This window comes from Tachyglossus aculeatus, chromosome 4, assembly GCF_015852505.1.
Source record: "Tachyglossus aculeatus isolate mTacAcu1 chromosome 4, mTacAcu1.pri, whole genome shotgun sequence".
Classification (NCBI taxonomy): Eukaryota; Metazoa; Chordata; class Mammalia; order Monotremata; family Tachyglossidae; genus Tachyglossus; species Tachyglossus aculeatus.
The window spans coordinates 70119929-70147040 of NC_052069.1; the positions used below are offsets into that span (position 1 = coordinate 70119929).

The 27112-nt window shown below is 38.4% G+C and overlaps 1 protein-coding gene across 4 annotated transcripts in view; it reads left to right on the plus strand.

Annotated features, from left to right (window-relative positions):
• Positions 1–13260: 13260 nt before the first annotated feature.
• Positions 13261–27112, plus strand: part of TRPS1 (transcriptional repressor GATA binding 1) — a 312669-nt gene continuing 298817 nt past the window's right edge. For 3 of the 4 annotated variants that reach the window (XM_038745286.1, XM_038745287.1, XM_038745288.1), the window contains exons 1-2: positions 13261–13339; positions 13991–14122. Coding sequence is in view for 1 of the 4 variants with exons in the window: in XM_038745288.1 (XP_038601216.1) it covers positions 14113–14122 (10 nt within the window). In the remaining 3 variants the exon portion in view is untranslated. The remainder of the gene's footprint in view (positions 13340–13990; positions 14123–27112) is intronic. The other variant, XM_038745290.1, reaches the window with a different exon arrangement.

A 27112-nucleotide genomic window follows, 5' to 3' on the forward strand; every position in this document is an offset into this window, starting at 1 on the left:
TGGCCCCAAAGACCAACTCACAGGTTCGAATGCATTGTTCCTCTACTGGTGACTCCATATCCATGTTTCACTATCATCCTATAAGCACAACAGATGGATGAGATGGAAGGAATAGATTCCCAGCCAGTTGTAAGGAACTGATCCCCCGCTTGATGCAAATGACTTCAACATCTAAACTTAGAGAGAACAGGAGAGCTGTCTCATAGTTGTGTTAGAGTTATGTGCTATATGAAGCCACAGAAGTAAAAAAATGGAAAGAGGCCATTCTGTCTTTCTTGAGTAGATCTGTACCAAAAATGAAACATCAGTGAAGCCTAGGATTACTGTCTGGTTCATCAGTCCATTCTCTTGCTCTAGAAACTCTCTCTGACATCTAGACTGTAAGCTTTCTGTGTGAATGCATCTCTCAGCTCCATTATATCGCAGCTTTCCAAGAGCCTTAGTACATTACTCTGCACACAGTAAGCGCTCAATCAATATCACTGGATTTTATGGACCCTACATTTTCCTGGTTGTCAACTCACTCTACTGACTTCTAACTGAGCTCAGATTCATTTTCCAGTAGAATCTGTGCAAAGTAACTCATTTAGTTCCCTAGAGGGTTCATCAGTTTGACAGTGTTGAAGGGAATGCTGTGCTGCGATTTGCTTTGGCTTTGTTCTCTCATGTAAGAGATCCTTAACCAGCACGGTCATCTATGTATACCTGACAGACTTACCGGTGAGAAGTATGGGTCTTATGACTCTGGGTCTTAAGGTAACTTTTTCCTCAATGTTGGCATCCATTATTTCCTACTTCTTTAAACACAAAAGACAATCTTACACATAAACAGGTATTCTTCACATTCAAATATGCCTGTGGTGATGGTGAGCTTCTATAAGAGAAGTTATGTGCATGATTGACCATTTTTTCCATGTGTTTTGATTGTAAAAATTTCTCTCTGAAGCATCATTGTATTCTCCCTCAGTGCCAAACGCTGTTTTTGTTTCCCTCTCCTGGAGTCGCAATCTCCCAAAAGCTTCAGTTCCCAGACATTTACCCCATTTTTGACAGCAGAGTGCCAGACTGATCCATCTTTGCTGCTCTTCCCCTCACTGTCACCACTATACCTCAGTTTTGAGGTTTTGGTTCATGATAACCTTGGCAAAAAGTATGCAGTTATGTGTGAATACTCAGTTTTGTGTCTTTGTACCCAGGTAAATGCATTCACTTATTAAATATACAATTTTATAAGCATACATCCAAACAAATAGAATACATAACGTCTTTGTAATTTGGCTTTGAAATAGTTACCCTCTGGCTAAAGGCTTTTTCCTCTGCCTGAAATTCCAGTGGTGGCAGTAAAGGAAGGGATCTGGGTACTGGAAAATGATGGTGCAGAACTGATTTGGGAGGTAATCAAGCAGACCAAATGAGACCAGATGAGGCTGTCAACTGCTGATACATGGAGTCACCCCCGGTTCTATGGTTCTTCCTAGGTGCTCTGGGTGAGCCATTTCTATAAAACCCTATATATGCAAACTCTTCCTCTAGACTGTAAGCTCTTTGTAGGCAGGGAGCATATCAACTAACTCTGTTGTATTGTGCTCTCCCACGCACTTAGTACAGTGCTCCAAACATAGGAAAGAGCTCAGTAAATACCACTGATGGTGATGACTCACAAATGGAGTGAAAAAGAGCATGCTAATGTATTTTCCCGATAAGTGTCTTAATTTGGCAGCCAGATATTATTTAGTTTCTCTAATTTTCTCTCTGTATTACCACAGCATTTTCTATTATTTGTGTTAGAACAAACACATTACTATGGTAAGGACTTATCTCCTGCATTACAGTGAATTCTACTTGTGAACAGGAAATGTATCATTTCTTTGTTTTGTACTTCTCAAGGACTCAGTAACATTCAGTGCACCAAATAGGCCCTCAATAAAAGTTATCACTACTATTGTTACGCTGTAAAGAATGTGAGCCCCATGCGGGACAGGGACTGTGTCCAACCTGATTGACTTGTACTTCTCCTAGCGCTTAGAACAGTGATAGGCACATAGAAAGCACTTAACATGTACCATAACTACTATTACTACTACTAATATTATTATTAATAATAATAATAATGGTATTTGTTAAGCACTCACTATGAGCCAAGCACTATTCTAAGCACTGGGGTAGAAACAATGTAATCAGGTTGCCCCACATGGGGCAACCAATGTCAATCCTCCTTTTACAGATGAGATAACTGAGGTACAGAGAAGTTAAGTGGCTTGCCCAAGGTCACACAGCAAACAAATGGTGGAGCTGGGATTAGAGCCCATGAACTCTGACTCCCAAGCCCGGACTCTTCCTGGTAAGCCACACTGCTTACTCATAAATAATGTTGGAGGAAGTGTTGGTGTTTGCAGGCAAACTCACATGAAGGATGGGATCACACCATTAAACAGCATCCATCAAAAATGGATATGTAATAATAATAATGATGGTAGTTGTTAAGCTCTTACTATGTTCTAAGCGCTGTGGTGGATACAAGCAAATCGGGTTGGACTCTGTCCCTGTCCCACGTGGGGCTCACAGTCTCAATTCTCATTTTACAGATGAGGTAACAGAGGTACTGAGAAGTTAATCAATCAATCAATCAATCGTATTTATTGAGCACTTACTGTGTGCAGAGCACTGTACTAAGCGCTTGGGACGTACAAGTTGGCAACACAGAGACAGTCCCTACCCAACAGTGGGCTCACAGTCTAGAAGGGGGAGACAGAGAACAAAACCAAACATACTAACAAAATAAAATAAATAGAATAGATATGTACAGGTAAGATAAATAAATAAATAAATAAGTTAAGTGACTTGCCCAAGGTCACACGGCAGACAAGTGGTGAAGCCAGGATTATATGCATACATGTCTCTAGACATCATTATATGTATGCATATATGGCATATTATGGTATGTGTATATATATATATGTATATATATGTAGTATGTGTATATATATATATATATACATAAAACTTAAAAAATTATCAATATTGTCAGTTGTAGTAACCATAGTTTTAGGTGATGCCTTAAAGTGTAGTAGGAACTCAACTGATAGTCACTCTATCCTCATCCTCTTGAGGCTCAAAAATAGATTTTGAGCTGAGCCAAACAATCTTCAAAAAGAACAAACTTTTCACTTGTGAAATGTGTCAAATTTCACCTGTTCTTTTTCAGATCACCTGGAGAAAACTAAATTTGTCTAAATTAATGTTCTCAGAGTTTAAATAATACCACTCGGTAATGTGCCTTGAAGCCACAGTTTTCTTGGAATCATTTCCACCATCCCAGGTCAACTCAAAGCACTCAATCTAATCAATCAATCAATGGTATTAATTGAGTTCTTACTCTTTGCACAACACACTACTAAGCGCTTTATAGAGTATACTCCTAAAACATAGACATATAGCTGTCTTTATGTATTATGTATTTTCTCATTTATCCATCTATTTATCTTTCCATACTTTCCTTTATCACTCATTTCTTGCCCTTCCTCATGCTTACCTGCCTTCCCTGTTTACCTGTCTTCCCTATTTAATTGTAAACTCCTTGAGGGTAGAGACCATGTCTCTGACAATCAATCAAACAGTATTATTGGATACCTCCTGCTTTTCAGACCACTCTCTCCTTTTCAGACTGTGAACCCCACATTGAATAGAGACTGTGTTGGATCTGGTTATCTTGTATATTGCAGGTGTTAGCACGGTACTTGGCAAATAATAAGCGTTTAGCAAATGTCAATCAATCAATGGTATTTATTGAGCACCTTTTGTTTGCAGAGCACTGTACTAAGCACTTGAGAGGTAGAGGCAGCATGGCCCAATGGAAAGAGCACGGGCTTGGGAGTCAGAGGTCATGGGTTCTAATCCCAGTTCCACCAATTATCAGCTGTGTGACTTTGGGCAAATCACTTAACTTCTCTGTGCCTCAGTTACCTCATCTGTAAAATGGGGATGAAGACTGTGAGCCCCACGTGGGACAATCTGATCTCCTTGAATCCTCCCCAGCACTTAGAACAGTTCTTTGCATATAGTAAGCGCTTAACAAATGCCATTATTATTACTGTTATTATTATTACAATGAAACAGAGTTGATAGAAACATTCCTTGACCGCAAAGAGCTTACACTCTAGACAGGGAGAGAGACATTAATAGAAATGAATTACAGATAGATACATAGGTATTGTTGGGCTGAGGGTGGGGTGCATATCAAGTGCTTAATGGGTACAGATCCAAGTGCATAGATGACGCGGAAGAGAGAAGGAGTAGGTGAAATTAGGATTCAGGCATAGAAGGCCTCTTGGAGGAGATGTGATTTAATAAAACAGGGTGGCAAGAATTGTGGTCTGTTGTATGTGAAGGGAGAGGGAGTTCCAGGTCAAAGGGAGGATGTGGGCAAGGAGTTGGCGGTGAGATACATGAGATCAAGGTACAGAGACTGGGTTGGCAATAGAGGACTGAAATGTGTAGGCTGGGTTAAAATAGGAAATCAGTGAGGCAAGGTCAGGATTACTATTGGGAGAATACAACAGAGGCAGTAGGCATGATCCCTGCCTTTAAGAAGCTTCCAGTCTAGGACAGAAGAAACAAAGGAAAAGAGTGGATCTATAGAAAAAAGCTTAAAGAATGGAGTATGAACAAAAGTGCTTAAGGCATCTTATGAGTACCAAGTCTGTATTTGGCTCAGTGTGCCAGGGAGCAATTGGGTAGATAAAAACAGAGGACAGGAGAAATTCAATGGAGAAGACCCCCTGGAGGAGATAAGATTTCAGAAGGGCTTTGAAGATGGAGAGAGCTGTGGGTCAGGGAGATATGAAGGGGGAGGGAGTTTCTGCAGGGGGGACAGAGGGAGGAGAGACAAGAGTGAATTAGATTGAGTAGGGTAGTTTAAGAAAAATGAAGACCATGAGCATATGTGTCATAGGAGAGAAGAGTGAAAAAGTAAAGAATAGAGAGGGCTGATTGAGTGCCTTAAAGTCAGTGGTCGAGGATTTCTGTCTGATGTGCAGAGGAATGGGTAACCACTGAAGGTTTTTGAGGAATGGACAGATGTGTGCCAAATGACGTTAGGAACATAATTTAGGCAGCAAAGAGTGAAGCATGGACTTGAAAAGGGAAAGACTAGGCTCAGGAAAATCAGAGAGGAAGCTGATACAGTAGTCAAACTAGAAGAGTGACTTTTAAGCACTCAATCATCTCTCCCCTTCATAACTTGCCCTGCTGATCTACTGCAACTCAGCCCCCACATTTTGCTCCTCTAATGACAACCTACTCACAGTTCCTCGATTTAATGTATCTCACAGTTGACCTCTTGCCCACATCCTCCTTCTGCACCGTAACTCCAATCTAAAATCACATCTCCTTCTTGAGTGTTTCCCCAACTAAGAACTTCATTTCCCCTATTGACTCTCCTTCTGCATCCCCTGTGCACTTGGATTTACACCCTTAAGCACTTGATATTCATCCTACCGTCAGCCCCACAGGACTTATGTATATACATCTTTATACCCTGCCATTTCCCCCTTAAGGGTAGGGATCCTGTCTTCCAACTCTTCTCTACTGTACTCTCCCAAGCATTTAGTTCAGTGTTTACTGCACATGGTGTTCCAAATTAATACCATTGATTCATTGATCAGTTGAGATGAAATGTGTCTGGAACAGTATGGTGACCATTTGGATGGAGCGGAATGTCGTGGAGTATAACCTGACCAGATTTAGTGACAGACTAAATGTAGGAGCTGAAAGAGACGGAAGAGTCAAGGTCAATTCCATGGCTGTAGGCTCCAGAAATATGAAGGATGGTGGTATGGTTAATTATGATGAGGGAGTAAGCTGAAGGAGAGGATTTGGGAGGAAAAATGAGATGTTCAGTTTTGGCATATTGAGTTTGAGGTGGGACAACCATGTAGAGATGTCCTGGAGGCCAGACAAAATGGGAAATTGTTGTGGAGGTGAGAGATTGAGACTGGCCAAGTCGATGTGGACATCATCAGTGTAAAGAAGGTAATTAAAGCTATGTGGATGTTAGACTCCTGGGGTGAGTGAGAGAAGAAGGTTTCCCAGAAATGGAACCTTGAGAGACACCCATAGATTGTTTTTTTACAATGTTACTTTTAATGCATGTTTCTAAGTACAGTAGTTTTGCACACAGAAGGTAACCAGTACAGTGCTCAGCATTCAGTGAATGAATCATTCATTCATTCAATCATATTTATTGAGTGCTTACTGTGTGCAGAGCACTCTACTAAGCATTTGGGAAGTACAAATCAGGAACATATAAAAAGACGGTTCCTACCCAACAACGGGAAAAATACCTTATTTATAAACTTTGCTGCTAATGAGAAATATTGTGAGAACAGTCGTTAGGTTCTGGTATTCAGATTTTTCTTGACAATTCGTTTAATATGGGCCATTAAATTTCTAGGGATAATTGCCAATCATCATTTTTCTAGAGTAAAATGAGTCTGTTAAGAGGGGAAAACTACTATAAAAAGTGAGAAATTGCCTCCCAAATTCCTACCATGTTTTGCCCTTGTTCTATCATTTAAAGGAATCAATAAATCCTAACATGTTAGATAGTGACCCCTAAATATACCCAGTATATCCACCGGCCACTGGCAACGATGCCACGGCTACCATATTCCCCACAAATCTGGAGTTGCATGTGTCTATGGAACCCTCTCACTGCGTTGCTCCTTGAATTTCCTGTGTATTTGCCAGGGTGTCTTAGTGCTGGAAACAAAGTGTCTGAAAGATTGAAGAGCAGGTAAGAACAAATGCCCAAGTCCCTTTAAGCTTTAAGGGGCTCTGCACCTTCTAAGGGGAGTGAGAGCCCCTGCAAGAAATAGTATGGCCTAGTGGAAAGAGCATGAACCTGGGAGTTAGAGGAGCTGGTTTGAATCTTGGCTCTTCCGCCTGCCCGCTGAGTGATCTTGAACAAGTCACTTCTCTGTGCTTCAGTTTCCACATCTGTAAAATGAGGATTAAATACCTGTTTTCTCTCCTACTTAGATTGTGAGCCTGATGAGGCTGTGAGCCAGAAGCAGCATGGCTTAGTGGAAAGAGCACAGGTTTGGAAGTCAGGGGTCATGGATTCTAATCCCAGTTCCAGCACTTATATCATCTGTGTGACTTTGGGCAAGACACTTAACTGCTCTGTGCCTCAGTTACCCCATCTGTAAAATGGGGATTAAGACTGTGAGCCCCCCGTGGGACAACCTGATCATCTTGTAACCTCCCCAGTGCTTAGAACAGTGCTTTGCACATAGTAAGTGCTTAATAAAAGCCATCATTACTATTATTAGTAGTAAGTGCTTCACAAATATCATTATTATTGTTATTATTATGAGAGTCAAGAACTTTGTCCAATCTGATTTGATTTGCCTTGTATTTACCCCAGTGCTTCCTAAAGTGCATGGCGTGTAGTAAGGACTTAACAAGTACTATCACCCTTACCAGAGATCAGAGGAAATAGAAGTGGCAGCTCAGGGAGAATATCATTTTCAGTAGAACTGGTCTTCTTCCAGTATGGAATGCCGTATTTCTGTCCTCATCCTCCTTGTCCCCATCTCCTTTGTACCATTTTGGGTCCCCACTCTCAGCCCCACAGAATTTATATACGTATCTATAAATGATTTATATTAATGTTTGTCTCCCCTTCTAGACCTTAAGCTTTTTGTGGCCAGGGAATGTGTCTACCAACTCTGTTGCACTGTACTCTCTCAAGTGCTAGTATAAGGATCTGTTCAGAGAAAGTGCTCAGTGAATACCATTGATTGATTACCAATCCCAGAAATGACCATCCCACATTAATTAAGCTGTCCTGGGCCAAGCTGAAGGTGGACAGCTTCAGAAGAGTTGCCAGTCCCTTTCCCCAACTCCCTCGCCTGCCCACTTCCAGCAGAACTGCAACATATCATGTTGGTAATAATAACTGTGGTATTTTTTAAGTGCATACTATGTGTCAAGCATGACTCCAAGTGCTGGGGTAGATAGATGTTAATCAGACTGGACACAGACCCTGTTCCACATTGACGCTTGGTATAGTGCTTGTCCCCCCTATGACTGTGAGCCTGTTGTAGGCAGGGATTGTCTCTGCTGAATTGTACTTCCCAAGCATATGGTACAGTGCTCTGCACACAGTAAGTGCTGAATAAATATGGTTGAATGAATGAACTTGGACATCTGTCCTTAAAGCAAAGAGGAATTATGCACCTACATTGACGGTCATGCTCATGGATATGAATGAGGATAAAAATCTCCAAATGAAATAACACCAAAAATCTGGGTCAGAGTCATTGGAAGTATTATGGAGAGAACCCAAAATCTCCAAATGGAACACAGCACGCGAGCAATAGCACAAAATCAAAGGCCCAGTGGAGAAAATATGGCCTGTGGTTGTTGCCGTGGAATTTTCATGAAAAAAGGTTTATTTAGGTGCGTGAAGGTAAAAATAGTTGGACACCAAATACTCCCAAAATTTTCTCTTCTCTTATTTTTTAACTTGGAAAGGGAGTCGCTCTGCCCAGTTAAGGTAAACCAGGCTGTTCCTAATAATGTTATAACTAAAAGTGATACCTGATTGCAGATTCTATTCAAATAGCAGGTAGCCCATGAATGGTGTTGAATAAATATATAAATATTAATGATATTATCCATAAAATATTATTACGATTAATCATTCTGCAGATTTTTGCAAACCTCAGAAATTTATTTCCCTGCTTTTCAACCAAGTCTGTGTTTTTGACCCTTGCAGTATGATCCAAAGCCTGTCAGCTTCACTAAGCACTTTTCTCAGGCTTTTGCTTGATACTAGCAGAGATGATGGGCAAACGTGAGAACGCAAATTCAAATCCCAGGTACAAGTACTTAAATACGTGTAAATCTCAAGTCGGGAGCCGAAGGACTCCGAAAGTGGGACTATTTTGCAAATGAGATGGACTTGTATTGAAAGAAAAGTGCCTTTTAATACCGAGAAACACATCACAAAATGAAATGGATCAACTGAGGTCCCCCAGCTAGGCTGCTGGTTCCTCAAACTGTCATTGCAATAATCAGGAACTCTGATTCAAATATTATGTACTTTTTGGATGTCTGTAAAGCAGAGTGCTCTGTATAAAACCCGCAGGACGGTTTGAACTAGGAAAATAAATGGTATGTGAATACTTTCTTGATGCTGAGTGGTAAGGCAGACGTTGCAGAGCATTAGTTATCAATCTTTGAGGTTTCCGAAAACAATTGCTATGTATTTATGACGTTAGGGTAAGGAGTTGCATTATATTTCCAAAATACATGTTCCATCAGGTAAGATTATTGTAATTACAGACTCTCACATTTTGTAAGTTTTGTGCTAAAAGGTTGAAATGGTAAAACAAGTATACTTGTGCTTAACTACTAATCCCCTTTGTAACTACCCTGAATAAACTACAAGAAAAACTGAATTTAAATAAGACAGGTAAGACACAATATGCCATCTTGTTAAATAATGAGCATTGTATAATTCAGAGAACTAGTCTAGGCTATCCAGTAGTAAATACTCCAAGATAAAACTGAAATGAAAGATGGCTAAGAAGTAGGTTGGGGAGCACCTTTGAAAAGGGTACTGCACTTTGCATTTCTTGCTTGCTTTTTTCTCAACTTCAGCTCTATTTTGTTTGTCACAAAAAGCACAGAGTCATTTCAACCCCCATGTTCCACTACAGAGTGCTAGATTTCAAGTAAAAGGAAAATGAAAGAATTGTTTCAAGTGCCTTAACATATGTTTGATGGCAGAAGATAAATGTAAATACATTTTTAATAACTCCCTTAATGCAGTTTGTGCCGTGCAAATGTCAAAAGACTATAAAACAAATCAACAAATATTTGAAGAAAAACAATAAACATAACTTATTTTATATATTAAAAACAACTGTCAAGCAATTATGACCTCATGTATTAGTTGGTTGTTTTGAAATATTCCTACTCGGATTAAAAAAAAAAAAGCTATGAGGGCTTTTGAGTCAGAACATATTGTGTCAATCATGAGCATATGCAATGTATCTAAAGCATGAGGGAAAAATTTTCTTCGTAAATTATTTCATAAATAAATAAGTAATTTGCCTGAAAAAGTTTATGAAAATAGTTTGTGCTTTTATTAAGTTCTCTACTGATCTTTTGCGGTTAACGTAAATGGATTGATATTGACATCATGTTGATCTGCTTCACTTTAACTTGAAATACAGAATGCAACATGCAAGGATTCTTTATTTTGCAATGAAACTATACCAGAGTTAAATCCCAGAAGCACCATTTCTTAAAATTTCCACTCCTAAATGGTCAGAGAGATCAATTCTCTATTTTAAGCAGTTGTAGTGGAAATTTACCCTTTCATTTTTGGGGGTCCAATTCACTTTAGATATTTTGTCTTTGGCTTTTAATACAATTTAGAGGATATTTATGACACTTTGCATTTCCGAAAGAGGGAGAAGAGTATCATCTCAAATGTTTAGCGCTCGCACTAGCATGCAGTTTTACTTCTGCCAATTTATTTGATTATTGAGGGTTTCATATAAGTAAAAGTGGGGAAGGATTCATATACCTCCTTTGACAGAGTAGAATTTGGGAAGGATAAAAAAAAAAGAAAAAAAAAAAGAAAAGAAAGAAAGAAAATTTCCCCCTTGAAGCCACTGGTTGAATAAATCCCGAGTAGGGAGAAAGGCGATCCGAGAACAGTTCTTCCTAAATGTTTACTATTTTAACCTTCCTAGTGAGATGCTGCAGTCCTAGATATTATCAGCCAAGTAATAGCTCCACTGGTTTTAAGGTGTTTTAACCCCTGTAAGGCAAACGGCTTGATTTTGTGGCCTAGAATGTGTGAACAAACTTGTAATTAAAATTCTATACCATCCATTCTTAGTAACTGTACTCTGTTGATCAAAAGTGAAGTACAGAATACCATAGAACATATAAACCTCACGAATGCCTTCTGGAGAAAATGCTACTGGCTATATCATGCCTATTTCTGCTAAGGTCAGCAACATCATTCATAGCTTAAAAAAATAAAAAAAAGGTTTACATCCTTAAAATTTGGGTTTTAGAGTAGAAATTGGAAGTGGCTGGTATCAAATGATACTTTGGTGGAATTATGCAGATTACCATTGAAAATGGTTACAATATTTTTTTGAAGAGTTGGTTATTATTTTCCTTGCTGCAGTTCTATATATGTGTAGTTTTTCCAAAATTAATTTCAGTTGATGTATACCTATTTAGCCATAAGTATATGTCTATGCATGTACAGATATATACATATGTATATATATCTAAGTCCACAGATGTAAGAGGTCTCCTACCTTTATCCACCTTTAGGGCGCACAGTGTATGTATTATTAAGGGACTATATTTTGACTACTCATTTCACAAGGCAGATTTCTCTATTGTTGTATGTGAATAAATGTCTTTTTTTACTTTAAAGAAACACCTTACATTTACACCTTTAAATACTAAAGGGATGAATGGGTTACTAAAGTAAGTCCAAAACTAGAGTAAATGTAAGTAAGACCGCTCGGGCCCAGAATTAGAAAAGATTCAGGTATAACAAGGTTTTAATTTGAAATAATGTATATCTTGGAGATATTTTATTCAATAGGTTCCCCATTTTTTATAAAATAAAAGCAAGGAACATGATATGTTAAAAAATCTCTGGGGGTTGAAGATTTTATGGGGGGGACATATTGGGGGGAATTTTTCAGTTTTTAAATCTAATCCTTACATGGTTGCAAAAACACAGAATCTTTCCATTTTGAATGCAAACTAAATTACACCAGCGAGAAAAATATGCTCCTTTGCCACCTAACTGAAGAAAATTATGTCCAAAGGCCTTATAAACGTTTGCTTGATTTCTAACACCTACTCTATGTCGAAAGCTTTCACGGGGACCTTTGATGTCTTGCAGCTCTGTAGAAAACGTAAACCTCCAGATCCAGATAGTTTGCAATGAAGAGATTTCAACGAACGGGGGAAATCACAAATGATAAAAAAAGAAAGTATCGACAGATCAGAATTCATAGTTTTCCCCTTCCACAGGGAACCCAAATGAGAATAACTGCTGATGAAGTGAAAACATTCCACTCTAGTTTTCTTTCTTTTTGGTAAGGAACTTGAAGGCCCCCATAAAACTGATGTTCCCAGAGGCTGTTCCGAGTTCCCCCAAGATCAGGCAAGTCTAATACCTTCTCCCCCCACCTCCCCTCTCTCCTCCTTTTTCCAACTTAGGGAAAAAAGTTCAAGTTGTTCTCTCCCAGCTCCTTTGTCATAAAATTCAAGGAAAACCCCGACCACCAACTAGGTGGCCTCTACACATCGCCAGGGGATTAATTAATGGCTAAAGTAGCATAAGCAGTTTGCATGGAGGGGAAAGAGAGAAGTGATTAAAAAAAAGAAAAAAAAAAAGGCTCGTTGAGGACTCTTATATAATCTTAAAGCGTTTGACCCAACGGTGGGCAGAGTTAAGCCAGCAGGCCCCATCCTTTCATCTCCCCCCCAGCTTGGGAGGTGGATGACACTTGGCAGCATTTTCTTCCAAAACTTTATTTTTATTTTTTTTTTGGGGGGGGTGCATTTTGAAAGTTCTGGCTTTTGGGGGGTGCTGGAGGAAAGATGGCTCGCAAGCAGGCAAGGGGTCCCACTGCTCCTGCAGGGGTTGATTTCTCCACTCGGTTTTGGGAGGAGGTTGCACTGCAGCTGCAGCTCGGGGCTTGAGCAGCAGCAGTTGCAGGAGCTGCTGCAGCTGCAGCAGGAGGAGGAGGAGGAGGAGGAGGAGGAGGAAGGGGACGGCTGTACTGTCTCTTTAAGGGAGCTCAGTCTGGGGTGGCGCTTGCCTCTGCGAAGCGTCCTTTGATATTAATAGTGTTGGTGTCTTGCAACTGACGTAATGCTCGGAGACTGAGGTCCTGACAAGCGATAACATTTCTGATAAAGAACTGATCTCCCTGCCATCTCCAGCCCTGCTCTCCCTGGGTGCCTGCTGTTCCACCAGCCCTCGGCCTCTCTCTCTTCTGCCTTTATTTTTTTTTAAGGAAAAAAAAAATAATAGCCACCCCAAACCCGGCACATCCTACATCTATTTCCTTTCTCTTCCCTTGCTTTAAAAGCGAGGGGGGGGGGGGGAGGGGGGGAGGCAGGAAAAACCCCTTTTTTCCTCTCCCCCCCTCCCCCCCCAAAAAAAGAAAAACCATCCAAGATCAACTCTGCAAACAACAGGAGACGGTTCATGGCTCAAGCTGGCGCTCCTCCATCTTCCGAGCTGCTGAGGTTATTATTGACGATTAATCAACAGGTAAGGGGGGGTGGGGGACGGTCCTGGGGGGGGGCAGGGTGGGACCCCCCCAAAAAAAGGCAGGGCATGTGTGCCCTGGGAGGGAGGGGGGCGTTCAGTCTACAGCCACTCGCTCGCCCTGCTTAGAAGACTGTTGCAACCCCCAAGTGCTGCTGTGCTAAACGCCCCTCGTGCGAACGGTGCATGAGTGCGGAATGTGGGGGAGCCTGGGGAATTTTTCAAAAAGTGACTTTTCTTCTGCTAAAAGCAGAGAGGGGCAGAAAGGAAAGCGGAGGCTTCTCGGGTTTCACATGCAATTTTTTTTTTTTGGGGCATGTGTGTTTTCTTTCTTTTTCTCCCCCCCCCCTCCGCCTCTTATTTATTTTTTTTTTTTCGGTGTATGTGTGGGTCAAAGGCATGGGAGCCCTGGAAATTGGCGACTTCAAACTGCAGTAGCCCCTGGAGTCAGGAGGGTCAAGTTCAGCCGACGAGGAGGAGGGAAAACAACACTCCCCCCCCCCCCCCCCCATTTGCCAAAAAAAGAAGTTTTCAGGGCTGGTGTTCTTTCTTCTCCCCCCCCCCTCCAACTCCCTCTCCTCCCACCCCCTCCTCTCCCTGTCTGTCTCTTGCTTTTTCTTTCTGATTTTAATTCCCTTCCAACGGGCAAAGTAGAAGAGCAGGAGGAGGTTGCACCCGAGAAGCTGCTGCAGTCCAGGCTGCTGCTGTTCCTGCTGCTGCTGCTGCTGCAAGTTTTATGAGAGACATGACAAGAAGGGCAGAAGCTAGAGACCATCATGAAGAGTAGTAAGTTGGGGGAAAACTTCTTGATTGATTCATTTCTTTTTGTAAGGGAGGGGAGTTGGGGGACAGAGGATAGCTAGGGAAGTGGAGTGAGGGGCCCTTTCGTGTCCTCCAAGTGGGACCTGATATTTTTGTCTTGCAAAAGCCATCATGGCTGAAAAGACATCCAACTCTGTTCTCCCAACTTAAAGGCAATTTTTTTTTTCCCCCAAATTCTGTTTTTTTTTTTTCTTTTTAAACCGGCCCCTCGTTTCCTGCATTCGGCTACCATGTGGGGTAACTCTGTGCGGTAGGCTTCTGACTTCTCTAACTTGTGTGACACAGGGGTTTTAAGGAGGGAGCAGAATGAATGAAAGTGCAAGGAGAGGGAGGCTTCTTTCAGTGAGGGGGCTGAGGTGAATGGGTGCAGGGGGAAAATTGTAGCTGATTATTAAAAACTAGTTTTGCATTTAAGTGGACAGGGGGACAGGATCTGTGCTTCCTGTCTGATCTCTGCTGGTGTCCACTGAGCTCCTGTGTAGCCTTAGGAAGAGACCCTTTCAAAGGCCATGGCAGACAGCAGTGAATCTCCAAATATCCCCACAGCTTGTAGGACCCCCAAAGCACCAGGGGTTGGGTCAAGGAAGAGGTCAGGACAGTGATGGAAAATGTTTGAAGGGTACAGTTTGGGGGTGAGTTGGGGGAAAAAAGGCCCATTTTGGGATACCTGTCTGAAATTGAGCTTGGAGGAAGTGTCACGGGGCATTACGGCAGTCTGTATTTTGAAATTTGGGAACGAATCGACTTATGAGTAACGCAGAGCCCAACATTTGATCTCCCAAATGCCTGATTCGAATGCGGATACTGGGAGAGTTCAATGCTGAAAATTATGAAGCTAAGTGATGAGTCAAAGCGGTGGTTATTTCTTCTTTTTTCTCCTCCATTTGAAAAAAAGATGGAAAAAAAAAGAAGCCGCCGCTTTGGGGGAATTGAGAATACGTGTTAGGGAACGCTAAGTGGAAAAATCAAGGAGTAAAGTTAACAGATTTGTTAAAGTTTTGTAAAGGAACTTGGTATTAAGTGGAAGAGGTCAGAGAGGTATAGTTATAGGCATAAGGGGCATATCCAGATAGGGCCTGGGACAGAATTCAAAGAAATAACAACTACAGGCTTTAACCTTCATGAAATTCAGCACAAGAAAAGAAAAGAAAAAGTCAGGAAACTCCTAACTGTTTGGCAGAGGTTTTCAACTCTGCAGTTGAAACCTATAGATTCTGATGGCATCGTATTACTTTTCCTGTTAGTTTTTGGAAAAATTGATCACATAGAAAGGGTTCTAGGGTTGAAAATACAGTGGACAGCAAAGGAAAATAACGTTGAGGTAGCTCTCCTCACGGTCGGAATGAAAATAAAAGTTGCAGTGGTGTTTATGAACTACATTCACTGTTGACAAAATTCTCAACATATTCATGTGGCTAGAAAGCTTTTTCCACCTTGGTCATACAAAACCATTGCAATTTCATAATACTGAGTTGTTTTAATCGATTATACTAGAATCATGAATAAATTCAGGCCTTGTATGATAAGATGAAGTGTTTCCTGTAAGTTGTGATGCTGACAACACTGTCTGGAAATGATACTAACATTTTGAAACTTTTTTTTTCATACCAGTAAGTGAAAGTTTGCTCATGACGTGGTTAATCCTAACAAGTTGTACACATCTTCTTATCAGGAGCTTATTGCTCTCCTTTTTCTAGAATTATGTTTTTGTAAAGATTCCCCCCATTTATAAATGTTAAGATCCAGTAATGATCCAGTGCTACGAGGATGCTGAAGTCCTAGGACTGTTTCTGCGAAGTCTTACGTGGAAGCCAAATCTGGTGGGGGGATGGATCACACAAAGATCACGACTTGCCGTCCCAAATATCAAGCATTTGGGATACAGACTTCACAAAGTTTTTTCTTGTGACTGAAGAGTGCAGCTTAGAATGGCGTGAATGTAAATTCTCAGTGTGACTGTATTCATACATACACATGCCTACTCTTTCAGTGAGAGCGACCCTCAAAATTAGATTGCTGGGTACGGAGCCATGAGTTCCCAATAAAGTTTTTGCCGTGATCTTTCACTTTTTTAGAATCTTAAGGAACTCGGAAGACTATTTGAAGAAATGGTCCCCTGATAAAATGTTTTTAGGGTAACAAAAAAAAGGAAGGAAATAAAATGTCATCCACAGCTGTGAGATTTGAGATTCCTTTGGAGCTCATAATGCCTGTGGATTAGTTAAGATTTACTGAAACTTCTAGGAACATTTTTTTCAATGAATTCGTAGGTTTTTCTCTATATGAACTCAGAAAATAGAATTCCATATTAGTCTGTAAATCCTCAGTGAATAATGCACTTTTCTGCTATGCTTTCAGTATCATAATATTTTTGTGTCACACAACGTTACCGTATGTTCTATAGGAGTGTGCTTGCCTTACGTTTATGAGTTTATAGAATAAGATGTGTGATAAAAATTATCCTAGGAAGAAATGAATGCATCCATGCAAAAACACTTTGTATGTCGTATTGCAGTCATGTGTCATTTAGTTTTGTCCACGAAAAGACAATCCAAAATGTTTAGTGACCACAGATTTTGTTAAAAAAAATCAGAAAGTGCATGAAGAACTTCCATAAAGTCTTCTGCTTTCTCCTTTCATTTAAATGAGAGGAATGATTGAAAGGGGAAGAAGGAAAACAGATAGATGGGTGTATTTTTCTCCTCAGTCCAATTTTAAAATTAGAATTACTCTAGGTGACTTAAACTTTCCATCAACATTTTGTTGTAATAATTTTTTATTGTAAGTTCACATCAGCAACCGTGCTCACATTGCAATTCCAGTAAAGAGTTTTGGGAGTAGGATTAATTACAGAAACTTATAAAAGTGATCATTAACCATTTTTGACTAAGCAGGTTGGAAACCAGAGTCCGTTCAGAAGGCTCTAAAGAAAGGCATCATCAATTGTCTTGTTAAGCACTTGCTAAGATTAGAGATGAACTTGACATAAACGTTCTGGCTCTAAGCTGTGATATATTTTGATAAAGATATTCTTTAGCTGCGTAGAATAAAGCCATTCATTCAGTAGACTGACAACTTTCCAATTGATGTTTGTCTTGCTTAATTTAGTTTCTGCAGGACAACTAGTGTGGTAGTCTGGATCTGTTTTTGGCAGGGTTAGGAAACTATAAATTTAGACATTTCTCTCCCAAATACTACACCTCAAAAGTCAAAATCAAGTTCTTAAAACCGGGGAAGCGGTTATGTTTGTCTTCAGTTAAAACTTTGTGAAGTAAGTGGGCAATACAGTTTTTTTTTTCCATTTTTGCTAAGTTATGCATGCTACTGGAGATTAATATTAAGCTTTATATACTTTTTCACTCTCTTTAAAATGTCAGTCTGAAGTTTGAAGAAATTAATTAAGGAAAGTTCCAGCCGTGGTCTTGATTATTTTTGACTCTCTGTGAAATAAATAAAGGTGTGCCCTTTGCAATCATCTTAAAAGAAAGCAAATACTTCTCTTAATAGCACAGTGTCATGATTTAAGGAGTTGCCATGTCCCTCATGTCTGTATGCTTCCTTATATCCCAAAGCTGTTTGGGATTTTGACAACTCAAAACTCAACCCAGAAAGTAGGTCTCTCACACTACTTTAAATGAACTTCTAACTTAGACAAAGATATAGATAGAAATGAAAAACATTATTTTTGTTAAAAAAACCAAGTTTGACATTCACAATTTTACCTAAAGGTTTTTATCCTGTAAGGTTCAAATAAAGGCGAAAAGTATTGTGATTCTATTAATGGTAAATGCTGTAAACTTTCATTAACACAGAGAGGTGATATAGTCTATACAGCGGCTTTTGGTATGCTGTTAACTCTTTTGTTAACTCTTCGGGCTTTTATCACAACTAAGTTGGTTGGTACTATCCTAGCCCCTAATCGTGCATTGCAGTGTCACAGAAAACAGGATATGTTTTAGCACCCAGGTGTAGCTGATGGGGTTTCTTTGCTAATTAGGTAGCCCTAAATTGATTTTATCAAAAAAAAAGTATATGAATGAGAATTTATGGGCCTTGTCGCATTAGATACAAAGAGTTGTGTACTGATCATCTCTGGGCACAGACTACTCACCTTTCTAATCTTTGCTTGCTGGAACACAAATCTCAGATGCAACTATCTATGCCCAGAATCTTTGACCCTCATCTGTAGACATGCAGACTTGGTCAGTGATATCAGATTATGAGACCGTAGTTGAAAAATAATGAACTTTGTACTTCATGTGCCGCACAAATAAAGAAATCTCAGATAAAAATGATCTTCCCAAAATGCCTTTATTATGAATTTAAAATTTTAAAATGTTACTGCCTCTTTAAAACTTTCTATAAATGGTTTACAAGTGGCTGGACACCTTCCTCGTGGTTTAGTTTATTCATTCAAGCAGGAAACTATCTCTCCCCCTCTCCCTTGTCTCTCTCAGTGTTTCTTTTCCCTGGCTTGCATCTCTCCTTTCTCTCCTCATCCGCACTTTCTCTTTTCTGTAAATCGACTGACGTAATGCCAAACTTTACTCTAAAAGATCAGACAGACGTAATTGGTAGCTTCTAAATTTTAATAATAATCTGGATATGTTTTAGTGGCCAAAATGCCTCTTTTTTATAAAAAAATATCATGTAAAAATGGGCTTGTGGGCGGAGGAAGAAATACCCTTTGGATGCGGGTATTTTTATTCTTGTTTTCTCAATCTGTTATTAAAAATCTTTCCTGCTGAGCTCTGCGGGATTTCTCTGATTGCTCTTTTGTGATAGCTGGTGCATTTCAGGTTGCAGTAATATAAACCGTTTGGGAACCTCTTGGGGGTGAAACGGGGAGCATTTGAGTTGGTGATTCCCTCCCTTCTCCAATTTGTTTTGATAAATAAATATACAATAAACTAAGCTTATTTGTATCAGTAGTTCACTGACTATATTTGAATAAAGGAATGCTATATTAGTTGATGAGAAATCCCATAAGAAACACTCTCCTACCGAAAAAATGGTGATACAAATCGTTTACCATTTCAGAAGGAAGAAAAATGTCAAATGCCTCAGGTATTTAAAAAATATGCATAATTAAGTTGACACTTTATTGCAAGAATTAACTAGGGCAAAAATATTTTTAACTAAGGCGCCCCCCCCCCCTCCCCGCAATCTGTTAGATGATGGATTTTTACTTATTTATTTTATAGTTTTTAAAATCCCATTAACTTTATTACCTTTCCATCTCCTGCTGGACTCCTTCACACATGTCTCGCAGACTTTCTCCAGTAAAGTCTGAGTGGAGCAAGACACTTTGGCGATATTGACGTCAGGGCGACTTTAGAAGTTGGCAAGTAGAGAGAACTTTCAAAGACCAAATCAACTTAGGCCATTTTTTCCTTCCTTAAGGGGAGACACTCCACCCTTTAGCGGGTGCCCCACCCAATTTGCTGGTCGAGAATTCAGTAGCAACTCTCTTAATGTCAATCCTCAGAGGGGTTTGAGTCCTATTCTTTCTTCTGGAACATTTATTTTTTAACTCCAAATTTAGTATGGTGAAGTAGCTCTATTTTCTTAAACACATCTGCACAGTGATTTAGCGTGAGTGTTGGATGCTGGACAGTCAAGTTATAGGTAATATTAAAAGAATTGACTTATATTGAAAATATTCTTGTGCACAGTATTAAATTCAACTCTGCATTCTTCCAGTTTTCGAGATGTGTTGCTAAATTGAAAATTCATTCGGCACGTATTTTGAGTTTAGGATTGTTTCGCGCACTCCCACCTGCTTTCTTCAGAACCATGGAGTTGGAATATTTAAACCAGAAGCATTGATCTCTATTCAAAAAGCTTTACAGGTCCGCAACATAAAAGGGTTCGTTTTGCTAAGAGTAGATGTATATTTTAGGTTTTCAAGCACCAGTTTCAGGCTGTGAGCGTGCCTAAGATTTATTTTGTTCTAATGCCTATTGGTCTGTTGGCACCTCTCAAAGCAGAGGGGAAAACAATAATGGTATAAGGAAAAATAAAAGACTAAGTTCAAGTTTAGAGCTGCAGCTATCCTTTTAATGTGAGCTCCATTTGTTCACTAAAGTGGCGTATCGAAAAAAGGAATTTAGTGGAAGATGATGCAAAAACGCATCAGTTGCACTTATATTCCATTGCCCTTCAGCTTTACTTAAAAAAAATCCTTCAGTTTTGCCTCAAACCATTCCAAAACACCTCTGCTCCAAGAATCTACCAGCATCTAGTTTTCTGAGAGATTAAGTACGACAGTTTCTGTTATATAATGAACAGCGGTATTGTTTGAACAAAGGTAACTTTTGATTTGTGTACTTTTTTTGGCAGTTGACAGTAGTGGAGCTCTAGAACAAGGGGTGATCTAACAATGTAAACATCTGAATACGTTTGAAACAATATGTTTAAATCATTTTGGGTACCTATGAACATAAGCATATTTCAGAGTCCATAGGTGTCCTTATTAAAGTGATCTGTAGATGCCCAAAGCACTTTAGCCCTCTTTATTTTGTGAGTATTGTTGGTCAAATTTATCGTGTCCATGAGTTTTGAAAGGCATATGTAAATTTTTAGAAATTAGATTTTACCTTTTAAAATAGATGGTTGCATAAATTTGTAATTTTGTAATTTTTTTTAAGTATATGGTCAGAATTGCTTTCTGTGTGCATTCGTTTCTATGGAAATGAAAAAATACATTGATAGCGCTACACCTACGTTTGAGATCATTGTGGCAAATATGATAATAGGCTGAAAGTATTGTAGTTTTCCCATCACAACACTTAGGTAGAACTAATATTCAACCTATTTTGAATGCTACATTTAGTGACTTAAGAAGTTGTCCCCAGGGTAATAGATTTTCTGCGTCACTAAAATGTAATGTTATTTGCCGGTCTTGTAATTCTGGTCTTGAAGTTTGCCGTACGACATATTTTACTAAGCAATATAGTACGACCACTTGTGGTATCTAAGTAATTGATATGCTAGAAATAGATTGTGGAACATGCTTTTAGAAAATCTAACATTAATTTATAAAATCAATTGTTTACACAGTTGACAAAAGGAGAATTATTTCTCTGTAAGATATTTACAGTTTATTGATAAAAGAGAGGTGATACATCATCCAGAATTATGTCTGCTTAAGGTATCTCGTCTTTTAGTAAGACTGAATATTCGCTCTGCTGCTATCCACCTATGGTGCATTTTTCATGTTGATATTTGGTGGAAAAATCATATTCCTTAGGTAGTTATTCAGAAATCTTTGGACATTGATATGTCAGTCATTTGTAATCATAATGCTCAGGACTTGATGGGGGTATTTTATATCTAAAAATGAAGTTGTTCTGCTGGTGTTAACATCCAAATCATCAACCAGAGTATGATTTAGCCTCACAAAAGCTTCCCAATTTACAAGTTTTGGATCCTATTCATGAATAATTAGAAAATAACAGACCACTTCTGCAAGTTAAGTAAATTTGAATTCAGTGTAAATAGGTTATACATTTGATTGCTTGTTTTTATTTGTGCAGTATATCTGTGTTTGTGTCAACATATCTTTACCACTCGTAAGTGCTCTGCAGATGTCAACTCTTCAACCTCTGCACACTTTTCTTGATTATGCACATATTCAGATTGGCTTTTCTACATATTATCTACTTGTTGAGATTGACACCCTAGTCACTATCTGTGGTTTTAAAAGAAGTCCACTTCTGCTTCATGTATTGAAAAGTGAGAGAAAATGATACCATGAATTACTCCTTGTATCTACTGTGTGATGCCATCATATGCAAAACATTATAAGTGCTGGGAAATATTAGTGTTAACATTAAATGAATTATAGTTTCTAAAGTGGAAGAACAAATTATGTGGTGGTTTTAGCGCATTTATGTTTGTCTAAATGAAAGAGAATCACACCTAGTTTTGATAGCAAAGCACTCTAAACCCAACAGTTGATTTAATACCTTAAAGTTCCAGAAATTCTTTGGTCCAAATTAGAGTCCTGCAATAATACATATTAGTCAGTAGATCAGTAGATTTTGACAGATGAAATGTACATTTTTTTTGTATTTCTCCCCTCTGTGTTTTCCCCTCAGTTATTTTAATAAGTTGCTTGAAAATATAATGAAAATATTTGACTTACATATTTAAGGGGCATAGTTCTGAAGTTTCTCGAAGTGTTGCAGTAGAAAGGAAATTTTCACTGTAGCTCTTGCTAGAGCATGTTAAAGCAAACAAGTGAAAATTAGAAACCATTTATGTAATGTTAATGTTATGTAATGTTACTGTGTGCAGAGCACTGTACTAAGCACTTTAGGGAATACAGTATAATAGAATTGGTAATCATGTTCCCTGCCAAAAATGAGCATACAGTAATATATTAGATATATTATTATATATTATATATATTATTATATATTATATTATATTATAATATATATTATATATTAATATATATTATAATATATTCCAGTTGTGTGAAATTATTTTGAAACATGGCAGTGTTATTAGGAGTTCTACAATAATTTATTCAGAAATGTACTATCTTCTTAAATATGGAGTAAATGGGCTGGTCAGGTTTTAATTCCTTGAAAATGCATATTTTTACCCCGAAGCCAATGGGGAAATCAGGTTAATTTTGGTTCATTATTTAATCCTTTGAATAAATGGATAGTATTTTCCAAGGATATAGCAATTTAGCATTTTTGAGGCAATAACTTAGGACCTTATTGTAAATATGATGGTTTCAAAGAACCTGACTTCCACATTGGCTTTAGAGTGAGAATATATATGCATTCTGATGCTTACGTACTTGAAATTTCATCCCTTAAATACTGTTTCAGCCACTGATAGAAAATAAAAAAGGGATACTGGTGATTAGTTGGAATCCATCTTTGACAACATTTCCAGCAAATTAAAAAAGAGCCAAATCTATAGAGTAACTGGCACTCGAGACATACATGTGAATGGTTTCCAATAGACCTAACCCTAGGCAGTTTTTACTCTTAGTTTACCATCTAATCAATCTCACCCTTGAAAAATCTCTATCAAAGCAGAAGGTGGCCGAGGTAAGGTAAAATCTATTGTGACATGAGAAATTCTTATTGAATACAGTTTCACTGATTTATTTTTTGTCCAGACAACTGTGAAATAAGATATTTTAGATGAAACCAACAAAATCTCACTCGTAAACCTGAAATTTGAGCAGTGCTGCCTGTAGTTTGTCGTGCGCTACCGGATTTCTCTAGGAGTAGGACTGGCATTGCCCAATTTTAAATTTAAAAATAAACTTTTCGGGGGATGGTGGTGGGGAAGGAAATCTGCTTTACTGAGTGTCAGATATGCAAGCTGAGAGAATGCACAGCACATGCATTTATTTGTAGGATACTGAAGCAAAATCTCATTGAGATCACGATTCCTGTGGATTACTCTTCACTGTTTATTACTGTTTTCCCGTGTTTTCCCTAGTTAGGGTCTAATCTTTCAGTGTCTGGAGCAGAACAGAGTTAAGAGTATATGCATTCTGAGTGGAAAGGCTTGCCAGCTGTGAAATTTCACTACCTTTCTTTCTAATATTTATTTTTTGGGAATGAGGGTGGTATGGGAATGAGGGTGGTATGGGACGGGGAAGGAGGAGCACATATTGTAAAGTAATAATTTACTGTTTATTGTTTGCTGTCAAGGAGACTACTGCCATTCCATTTCTGTGAAGAAACTCGTAATGTGTTGAGTGGAATTAAATGAAGTTGTGGTGTAATTTTGAGAGAAATGCAAGATCTAACTATGACATATTTCTGGCAAAAGGTTAAGGCATTTTTCAGTAACTCCGCTTTACCTAAACTATTTAAAACCATTTTATTCTGTGTGTGATGCATTGGACCATGAGTGGTGGGTGAAATGCTCGGTGTTAATGTTAGAAAGACTCTACTTAAGTAAAAGATTCTTATATTCTTTTAAATGAGGTCTGGAGGGTAAAGGATATAAATGAAATGCAGTTTTTAACTGTTTGAATACTTAGTCTTTTTCTAATCTCCCTAAGTACTCATTAGTTGGCAAACATATTCTTCTATATGTTTAATTCTGTGAATGATGACTCTGGGAGATCTTATTTGTGGTATGGGGGGACGAAGGTGACATTTTTCTTGTGCAAAATTATTTTAAAATCTGATAGATGTGAGTTGTGCTAACTAAATTATTGTTATCCTTGGAAAAGAGGTTCTTTAAGTGTTTGGAAATTGGTTTATGAGTTGTGAAAGAAATAGGTCTCTACAAAGAATATGGTTAGATGGAATATCTTTTAGGAAAAGTTGGTTATTTCATTTGTAGGAAAAAATGGCAGCTAATGTTATTTTTTGTATATTTTATCGTCAAGCAGAAGAAACTGACAGTTTTATGGATAAGGGTCTGAAGTTATTTTTGGCTAGCAGTCTTGAGTTTGTTAGAGTAAAAAACTAGTATTTTTATCTCTATGAAATTTTCATTTATTTAATGAAATAAAATGACCTTTTAATTTTTCTGAAGCATGGTATCCCGGTAACAGTGTTATAAGCTATATGCTATCCAGATTTACTCTTTGATTTTTTCAGGTTGCGTTGTTCATGGTAACATATATGACTGCTTATTTATTCAGGTTTTCTTTAAGCATTTTAAAGCTTTTTTAAAATCTAGTTTACATATCTCCAAAAATTTTGAATTGCTCTTTGAGCTAAAATATATATATGTATATAGTGTGTATATATATATAATATATATATATATATATATATATATATATATATATATATATATATATAGTGTGAGAAGATTTACCATGTCAATAATAATAGTAGTGGTTAGTGTTTCCATAGTGCAGAGTTGTCATTTTCTCTGTTGGATTTTTATATTGTCTTTTAATCCTGTCACTAGCAGGGATTTCTGTGACTACAGCTAATTTGTGATTTCTTTCATTTAATTCCCTTATAAAAGTTGTGAGAACCATTTTTTCACAGAAAGTTTGACCTTCAAAAATAGCCAGCGAATTTGTAGAGAAAAAAGATTTTTTCATTAGTAACATTTTTATGAGAACTTGTGAAGTTAGATATACAGAATTTGTAAAATACGTACTTGATCCCCGGCTTATAATAGACTTTTTGAAGCTGTTAAATATAATTTTAATTTACAGCTTGTCATCCCAAAAAGTGGATTTCGGAAACTGAAACTTTTAAGCCGGCTCTGAAATCATTTAATTTTTGACAGTTCTGCGGATTAATTTCACAGTAATGTCAGAAAAGAATAGCACACATCTTTAGTATGTTGTGTCTATTTTGGATCCGAAGGTTTGAGTTGATTTTGACAGAATATTCGTGCTAGCTTTTATATTTTGTCAATGTGTACTTTTTAATTGGTGGTGCAATCTCTGTATCTCTGCCAAGTGTCTCATTTAAGATTGAGTGCTTTTTGTAAACAGTATTTTAAAAAAAGATATTGCTCACACAGATTAGGGAATCTGTGTACAGTGAATAAGAAACGTTTCCATACTCTCCTCTGAAAGACCATTAAGAACATTTATCTTTGGGGACCCATCAGCAAGTCCTGGATTGGTAAACGTTAAAACGTGTGTCTTTTCTTAAAGAGAATAGTAGAACTCTGTCATTACTATGGAAGGGCGTCATTTCGAAAGGTTGCTAGTGTTTCCAAAAGATTTCCCTCTGTGCGGGTTGCTTATCTTTTGCATGTTTTCTGTGACCAAGATGAGGCATGTTTTAAACCCCCAACTCAGGGACAAAACCACACAGTCAAAACATAAAGCTGAATGAGCATGATCTTTGTAAATTGTAGCTGTTACTATTATGACTAGCGCTTTTATCACTTACAGTGTATGGCACACTTTTCCAAATCCTGGGTGATTGCACAAAAATCAGTTAAGAAATAGTTCCTTGTTTACAAGGGGCTTCCAACCTATGTAGAGAAGGATAGAGCCGCATAATAAGAATATAAGCACATCAACAGTCGCAACAATTAAGACTCAAGGGTCAGAAATATCATCAGCAAAAAATCTATCTTTTAGATGATTCTTGGAATTGGCAGATTTAGAGAACTTTATTAATCCAGGCCAATAGACCTGGGTTTAAAACTGCCACATCCTTCTCAACGTCCTCAAAGTTGTTCAGGGGCGTCTTTCTGATATCTGTTTCCACCTCAAGGAGGATGTCACCCTAGGCCGGAGAGGTTAGGCTATCGGGTCTTTGGATAGTTAATTCCCTTTTCATGAATTACCATGCGACACTGGGATCATGTCTCAAATTGAATCGTATGGCTGCGAATGTGAGTGGGCAAAACGATCTGAGTCAACTGGCGGAATTGTTCTGCAGTCTGCTGTTTGTGGGGATGAATTAGAATGAATAGCAGTACCCAACTCTTTCAAGTTGTAGCATTATTTCAAACAAGGAGTCCACCTTTCCTTTCTATTCTCTGAGGCTTTGCATTTAGCAAATCTCTTCTCCATGTGGAGAGCGCTTAGTACAGTGCTCTGCACACAGTAAGCGCTCAATAAATACGATTGATGTGGAGATACAGAGGTACAACACATTAAATTACGGGGCCAGATTAAGCAGTGAGTCGTAAAGCCCCTGACTCACCTCCCTCACTCTCTCAGTTTGGAACTATGACAATGCCTTTTGTGTTGATGTTCAGTCATTGTCATATGTATTAAACACTTACTGTGCGCCGATCACTGTACTAAGCACTTGGGAGAGAACAATACAAAAATAAACAGATACATAACCTGTCTACAATGTCCATATGATTTTGTCTCTGGCACCTCATGCCATTGCATTGGTTCATTTTCTCGTGTTTCAAAATATAGTTCTAGAAAACTTAGGGGGCATCTAGAGCTTCATCTACCATTGACAGTGCAGAATTCATCAGGAAGCTACTTTTATTTGTGGCAATAAGGCTGTGCCCATGGAG